Source organism: Sinocyclocheilus anshuiensis, unplaced genomic scaffold (genome assembly GCF_001515605.1).
Source record: "Sinocyclocheilus anshuiensis isolate Anshui unplaced genomic scaffold, SAMN03320099.WGS_v1.1 scaffold801, whole genome shotgun sequence".
Classification (NCBI taxonomy): domain Eukaryota; kingdom Metazoa; phylum Chordata; class Actinopteri; order Cypriniformes; family Cyprinidae; genus Sinocyclocheilus; species Sinocyclocheilus anshuiensis.
The window spans coordinates 867,420-875,923 of record NW_015536541.1 but is presented as its reverse complement, the minus strand read 5'-3'; the positions used below and the strand labels follow the sequence as shown (position 1 = coordinate 875,923).

The following is an 8,504-nucleotide window of genomic DNA, read 5'->3' as shown; positions in this document are numbered from 1 at the left end:
TATATATATATATATATATATATATATATATATATAAAATTAGACAATATGGTCTGTGCAGATGTCACTCTCAGAGAGTAGGTGGAAAATGGCTTTATAAAAAGTAATATGTTCTACAATATTACTAATATTAGTGCATCTCAGCACAAAATCATGTAAAAATGTACAACCTCTTTAAAGTAGTGATGAGCACTAGAAAAACACTGCTTTTTGAAGCTTTGAAACCTTTGCAAATTTTGAAAAAGTAGCTCAGAGCGTATGTCAAACTGCCAAAGTCACGTTATTTCAGGCTTTTTCAGGAGACTTCGGCCAAATACAGGAAATACGTAATTTAAGTAATCAAGTGGTCAAGTGCAAAGACTGCAAGTGTGGGTATTTGGACAAAGCCGTAGTCGCCATTAGGGCACAGTCTCAGTGAACCAGTTTCTACAGTATGTGGCTTTTAAACTGATCTCAGATCAATTTTAGTTTTTAGCATTTGCATAACATAGGAAGTGTTGTAGTTAATTGCATAATTTATTTGACTGATTAGCATTTAATTGATTACACTTTTAATAAGAAATCATTTGTAATTGGTTTGTAAAAGGTGTGTTTTATGCATGTTTGAGCAGAGTTAATCATTTTGTGAAGCAATTGGTTCAGTTGACACAAGTACTCAAGTATTTTTAAAGTAATTTTTCAAAAATATTTTAAAACGTTTGTGGCATGGTTAAAAGTACGCTACACAAAATAAAATTATGTTTTTGAAAGAGAGAGAAAAAAGTTGCGTATAAGTTGCATTTTATTATTACGTTCAAAAATACCGGAAAATAAAGCGAAATGTTTACAAACATTATAAACACTATAAACATAGCTAGGCTATGCTATTTTAGTTCCCCTCACTTTACAACAAATCCTTTTAACGCTAGCTATTCTCAGAACAGAACAAGAATGAAAACAAAAACGAAATAATTTAAAGTGACACTGGAACAGAAACCGACATTGGGCTCAATGAACCTCTCTCATTATGCACGAATCCAAATGTTTCCGTATTTGCGATATAGTTGGATGTATTTTTTTTACGCATATTCTCTTTGTCGATAACAAAACAACGCAAAAACTGAATGGAAACTAAACAAACACAAGGGCTAATTGGATAACAGGTGAACACATGGGGGAAACAGGAACAAGACAAACTACAAACTAAAAGTCACATAACAAAAGCGTAAAGACAACCAGATACATTACACATTTTAATTTGGAGGAAATGTTCTAGTGTAGAATGACTTTCAGCTACATTTTATGCGTTGCATTTCTTGTTCAGCCACACAGCACATTTCAGAATTGTTGTGATCAGAAGTTAAGGAGATAGTTACAGCATAATCTTTTTATCCGCTCATGTCTCAATCACTCACGCTCTTTCTTCTCCACTCTCTCTTATTAACCTTGTTTCGAATCATAATGCAATAGCTGAGTTATTGTATTCTGGACACATTCCATGTTAAGCCCCTTCTGTGCTTCTGTGCTGTGTGTCTCTTTGTATTTGTTTTATTGCAAATGTTCTGTTCTCTTCTTTTATCATTCTTTTTTTGGTGATTAGATTGTGTAAAATTACATTATGTTTATTTAAAATCACATCAGGTATATCCCAGACTCTTTGAGTATTCTCCATATTAAGCCCCTCTGAGGAATACAGGCCTTGTCCTTCTCTACTGCTGTTTGAAAGGCTGTCTCCCATTATAAGGGCTCTTCTGTTGAATATAAACAGGGACAACAACGAAGCAGACTGCCAGTAGGTGTCCCTGCAGGAATTATGATCAACATTTCTAACCTTCATCAACACTTCTGTTTCTAAGAACTGTAGTTTAATACTCCTCAACATGCTGATGGTCTTGTATTGTTATCCAATACATTTGAGTTATAAAGAGATGTTTTCATAGATTCTATGACACAGAGTAAGCCCAGCCTTGACTGAATGTCTCCTTGGCAAGTTAACATTTTATATAGCAATATAACTGTTATGTAATAGTGAAGAATTTCAATTTCAATTCAATTCCATTAACAAACTATTTGTATAAATTCTAACTTAAAAGTTAAATATTTCTTACTTAAAATTATATATATTTAATTATTGGCAACATGTTTGTTATGTACCAGCAAATAATTAAATTTGCCTCTTAATTTAATTTAATTTAATTTAATTTTTTAATTTATTGGGTTTTTAAATAATAGCTGGAAATTATATGACTATAATATTTAACTCCATGACAGCTATAACATTTATTAACTCACTTTTGCTGGAAAACAGTGGCATAGAGTTTTCATCTCATTGATCTAAGACTATCACAAATCAAGATAACTTTTATTACATTTAAGTCAAATGAATTTGCAGCAAAACTGTGTTGCATATCACAGGAATCTTCTCAGTTTGCAAGGTATAAAAACACATGTATATGATCAAGACAGTGTCCTTCAGCCCATTGGCCATCCTTATTGTTGAGCTCTGTATTGCTGTATGTTAAACGCATCAACATTAAAGCCTCTTGTTGAGTTTCTGTGGTTCTTTTCTCTGGTGTGTTTCAGGTATCAGGTGATCAGCACTCCCACAGACTTCTTCATGGTGATGGAATATGTGTCTGGAGGGGAACTCTTTGACTATATTTGTAAGCATGGAAGGGTAAGAATCATCTGTCAAACTTTCGCTAATAAGGTCAGCTGCAGGCTACCAGGCTCTTAGATTCATGGGAAAGACCAGTGATTTTCTCACATTGTGTTCAAAGTCGCATGCCATACCTGCTTTGGAAAATGACTGAACATCACAATTCATTCTCAAACTAGCGTTCTAACATATTTGGTTATGGAAACATGACTTTCCCATTACTAAGAAATATGGCTTATTATTTTTGTGTTAGTCACCTAATAGCCCAAAGCTGCTTTATACACCTCGGGACTCTTAACTACTTTTGTGGCTCTGGTCTGGATTTGAGCATGCATTAACCTTTGAGTCTTCCAAACCTGTTAGGGTTACGGGGATCCAGCTTATCCAAACAGCAGCTGATCCAGTGAAGTGTTCATGGGAAGGGTCAGGGAGTTCATCCATAGGGCTCAGTCTTTGTGTTATCTGGGTTGCCTACAATAGCACTGCTTGAAGGTTCATGTTTCAGGACTTGTTTAGTTTGCATGCACAAACACACAGCTGACTATGGTGAAATTTGATCGGAAGCTTTTTATTTTTAGAGCTCTTAACACTTGACAAACTTTTTGTTGAATTATGTTTTGATGACATGACGTTGTTGGATATAGGAATAATTCATGTAAATTGGGTCAGTAATTTTACCTGAATGTGACTTAAGAATATGATTTTTTCCATATTTTAGCATATAAATAGTAGTAATTTTAAGGTATTTTAACTCTAAAGTATTCGTAATGAATTATAATTGTAAAGTCGGACATATGAAGTAACATAATATTTTGTTAAGTTTTTAGTTAACTATATATATATCCTACTATAAATACAGTATATCTTAGTAGATTGTTATTTTTACATTTTAATACATTTAATTAATTAAATGTAATTTTTTTTTAATTGTATTGGACAGTGTGGGCATGATGAACAGCTTGTAACACTCCAAAGAGAAAGGAAAACTTGAAATCGCATCATATGACCCCTTTAATGCTAAATTATGATTGAAATTAATATGCCTGAAATACCTGCTGTATCACATTCAACAGATTTTCAACTCAATTTTTCTAGAAATAATATATGAACTATTAAGTAAGCACAAGTTTCTTAAATACAGTACATTTTTTATTTTGAAATATTATTAACAATATAAAAGTAATTTTTGCTATTACTTCAGGAAAGTATCAGGAAAGTCCTGCTCTGGAGATTTTAGAAAGCCATGTATCAAATACAATACACACAGTTTAAACCCACAGAGAGCAAATTGTTGTTTTTAAGATAAAGTTTTACATAGTAATCTCTCGTGTGCAGGTGGAGGACACAGAGGCGAGACGTCTTTTCCAGCAAATCATCTCAGCAGTAGATTACTGCCACAGACACATGGTGGTGCACAGAGACCTCAAGCCTGAAAATGTACTGCTGGATGGCAACATGAATGCCAAGATCGCTGACTTTGGTATACACACACATGGAAAGCTAATGTTGTGCAGACAGTGAGGGATAGTTGCCAAGCAACCGGCTGCAGTTTTGCTGCAGGTCCACTCATGTGGTTTGTATGAGGCATGGTGTTTGATTATCCACAGAAGAGCACAGACAGAAAAGAGGCAAAGAGAAAAATACATTAATCTGCCCTGCAACTAGATGTGTTGAGCTACACCACATATACAGTGGTGTCCAAAAGTTTGAGACCACTAGTGAAACTTTGTATTATTTATTACTGTTTATTATTTCATTATTTATTTTTATTAAAATTCACAGATTGTCAAATATAGTTTGGATCCCACTGTATTTATACCCACCCTGAAATACATTTTATTTACTTGTATGAGCTTGTCTTGGCCAATCAAATTGTCTGTGTTAAGTATAGTTATGTGGCGCTGCTTGTCAGGTCTGTCAAACATGATGTCAGATGGAGAGTTCCTGAGAACGAGCTGCGGATCACCAAACTACGCTGCACCAGAGGTCATCTCAGGAAGGTGAGGTCAATTTTATTATAGTCAACCAGATCATGTGCAGTTCTTGGCCAGAAAAAGCATCAATATGCGCTACACTCAAAGGATTAGTTCACCCAAAAATGTAAATTTGCTGATAATTTACTCACCCTCAGGCCATCCAAGATGTAGATGAGTTTGTTTCTTCATTGAAACAGATTTGGACCATATTTTTTATAATTACTTGCATCACTTGCTCACAAAATGGCTCTGCAGTGAATGGGTGCCGTCAGAATGAAAGTCCAAACAGCTGATAAAAACATCACAATAATCCACAAGTAATCCACACCACTCCAGTCCATAAAGTAATGTCTTGTGAAGTGAAAAGCTGTGCGTTTGTAAAAACTTCAAACTGTTGCTTCCAACTGAACTACATATCCTCTATCCATAATATTGTTTTTTCGTCTGAATCAGGAGAGAAATATGGACAGATCAAGCACTGTTTACAAACAAAAACAGTCCAAAACAGTGGATTTTGATGTGAGAGGACTACAGGGGATGGACTTTTTCACCGGAGGAAGTGTTATTATGGATTATGGATTCGTATTTTGGCCAGCAGCGACGGTTTAAAGTTAAACACCTTGATAATGGATTTGTTTCACACAAAAATGCAGCTTTTCACTTCACAAGACTTTAATTGATGTAACTGGACTCATGTAGATTACTTGTGGATTATTGTGGTTTTTATCAGCTGTTTGGACTCTCATTCTGATGGCACCCATTCACTGCAGAGAATCCATTGGTGAGCAAGTCATGCAATGCTACATTTCTCCAAATCTTTTCAGATGAAGAAACAAATTCAGCTACATATTAGATAGCCTGAGAGTAAGTACATTTTAAGAAAATTTCATTTTTAGGTGAACTATTCCTTTAATTCTGATAGTCAAAGGTCTGGCTTGTAGGACCAGCAGTCCAGCAAACTATAGCTAGCTGTGTGCTTTACGCTATGGACTGCATGAAAACACTGCACATAAATATTATATCAGGCCTTCATACTTTTTTTATGTAATACTGTTTGTCATGTTGATCCTTATATCGCTGGAAACTTTAGCTTCATTCAGACTGATAGACATGTAGAGACAATGTAGTAGTACACACACTCAGTGACATATGTGTCATGTTTCAGGCTGTATGCTGGTCCAGAGGTGGACATCTGGAGCTGTGGCGTCATTCTCTATGCACTGCTTTGTGGGACTCTGCCATTTGATGACGAGCACGTGCCCACCCTCTTCAAAAAGATCCGTGGAGGGGTCTTCTACATCCCAGAATACCTCAATCGTTCAGTGGCCAGTCTACTAATGCTCATGTTGCAAGTGGACCCACTGAAGAGAGCTACTATCAAAGACATCAGGTTATTAGTTATCACACGCTTATTCAACTTGAGTAAATAAATATACTATTAATTCACCAAATAAATTGTGTTTAGTAGTTTTTATGGTACCTTTCAGTACTTTTATTTTCTTCCCTCCTATATAACAGAGAGCATGAGTGGTTTAAGCAGGACCTTCCTGGCTACCTCTTCCCTGAGGACCCCTCGTACGACACCACAGTGGTGGATGAGGAGGCCGTGCGGGAGGTGTGTGAGAAGTTTGAATGCACTGAAGCAGAAGTACTGAGCAGCTTATACAGCGGAGACCCTCAAGACCAGCTGGCTGTGGCGTACCACCTCATCATCGACAACCGCCGAATCATGAACCAGGCCAGCGAGTTCTACCTGGCCTCCAGTCCCCCAACCAGCTCCTTCATGGAGGAGGGCATGCCTCTGCCACCAGGGGTCAAACCTCACCCCGAACGGATGCCCCCACTCCTGGCCGACAGCCCTAAGGCACGGTGCCCTCTGGACGCCCTCAACACTACCCGACCCAAACCACTGGCGGTAAAGAAAGAAAAGTGGCACCTGGGCATTCGGAGCCAGAGCAAACCCTACGACATCATGGCTGAGGTTTATCGTGCCATGAAACAGCTGGAGTACGAGTGGAAAGTGAGTGGCTCAGAAACAAACACAGGTATACATGTTTGATTAGTGAGAAAGAATATAGATGTGTCAATGTGTTGGCTGTCGTGGGATTTAGGTGGTGAACCCCTATCACCTGAGAGTGCGCCGGAAGAATCCAGTCACTGGGAATTTTGTGAAGATGAGTCTGCAGCTCTACCAGGTGGACAATCGTAGCTACCTGCTCGACTTCAAGAGCATTGATGGTGAGCATCGATCAATCAGCCTTTTCAGACTTTTTAATGCCAAGAACCCCCAAAAATAATGATCTCCTTGCTGAAATAAAATGGCAGCTATTTATTTTCACGAACAAAGATCTACTTTTACTGTAAGAGAAAGGTAGTATGATGTTATAAAATGATGATTATATTATATAATTACATATTTAAGTTATACTCCAAAATTATAACATTTCCAAAACGAAATAATAGACTGGGGTTGGTAAGATTTTTAAAAATGTTTTTGAAAAATTATGCTCACCATTTTTAAATCAAAAATACAACAAAGACATTAATATTGTGAAATATGATTATATTTTTTTATTTTAATATATTTTAAAATGTAATTAATTCCAGTAATGGCATTGCAGGCTTTTAGTGTGAAAGGGCTTTTACATTGGCCAAAAATAGAACTTTTTATATTAAAAGCAAACAAGCAAGCTCAGCCCAGATTTAAAAAGGTAACGCAAAAGTAACGTAACGCATTACTTTCAATAAAAAGTAACTAAGTAACGTAATTAGTTACTTTTTTAGGAAGTAACGCAATATTGTAATGCATTACTTTTCAAAGTAACTTTCCCCAACACTGTTCTTCACAGTTTCTCTCTAATCAAATCTAAAAAGTCTTTTGCTTACTTTCAGACGATGCGATCGAGCACAAGTCAGGGTCGTCGACTCCCCAGCGCTCTGGCTCTACGGCCGGCCTCCATCGGCCGCGCCTCAGCATCGACTCTGCGAGCGTGGCTGTTGAGATGCCCCAGCTCAGCAACTCTCTGCCGGGCTCTCTGAGCGGGAGCACACCTCTCCTGGCACCGCAGCAGGGCAGCCACACCATGGACTTTTTCGAAACGTGTGCCAGCCTCATCATTACCCTGGCTCGCTGAGACCCTCGCACCCATGAGCAAAGCATAGAACACACTATCATCTGATGGTCTTTACCTCTTTACAGTCAAAAGGTGAAGGGTTAAGGGTTGTGATTTATGGATTTGGGGTGCTTTTATGTCAGTCCCACAGTAGCGGCACAAACATACGGTGGACACAAAAGAAACACCTACAAATGTACGAAAGTCATTGCATTATTTAACCAATAATCATATCAAAGCCATCAGCAAACAAGTCATGAAAAATCTTTTTGTCATCACTTCATCATGCTTGATTTTATATAATTAGATAATTAAATTTGATATATTTATAAATAATGTAAAACATTGCTTAAGTTTTTCACTGAAATAATTTCTAAATATTAATATGAAATATTTTTACGTTATAAATGATCAATTCTGATGTTCCATTGATGTTTGACAATCATTTTATTTATTTATGTTTTTCTTTTTGTTTTACTTAAGTTGTTCTTTTTAACAGTGCATTGTTTTATTGTTTTGAACCTACTTTTTTTTCTTCTTCTTATCTAAAACAATGACATTCATTCTGTCCAAAATCTTTTTAGGGCCACTTTAGTCAGAGGTTCTACTCATCATCGTAAGTTTAAATAATTGAAAAACTATAAACATATTTCTGATTTTATATACACATTTTGTTTTACAATAAGTATTATACTGTATATTTATATTCTCATATCGATCACTTGAGTTGTATAGTTTAGTTTAATAGCTATTGATTGCAATGACATAATAATAATA

At 36.4% G+C, this 8,504-nt stretch overlaps 1 protein-coding gene across 2 annotated transcripts in view; it reads left to right on the top strand.

Annotated features, from left to right (window-relative positions):
- Positions 1-8,040, top strand: part of prkaa2 (protein kinase, AMP-activated, alpha 2 catalytic subunit) — a 15,965-nt gene extending 7,925 nt beyond the window's left edge. For both annotated transcript variants that reach the window (XM_016498075.1, XM_016498067.1), the window contains exons 3-9: positions 2,563-2,656; positions 3,974-4,118; positions 4,551-4,638; positions 5,780-6,004; positions 6,133-6,634; positions 6,726-6,852; positions 7,507-8,040. In XM_016498075.1, the coding sequence (XP_016353561.1) occupies positions 2,563-2,656; positions 3,974-4,118; positions 4,551-4,638; positions 5,780-6,004; positions 6,133-6,634; positions 6,726-6,852; positions 7,507-7,748 (1,423 nt within the window). In that variant the 3' untranslated portion in view covers positions 7,749-8,040. The remainder of the gene's footprint in view (positions 1-2,562; positions 2,657-3,973; positions 4,119-4,550; positions 4,639-5,779; positions 6,005-6,132; positions 6,635-6,725; positions 6,853-7,506) is intronic.
- Positions 8,041-8,504: the final 464 nt, after the last annotated feature.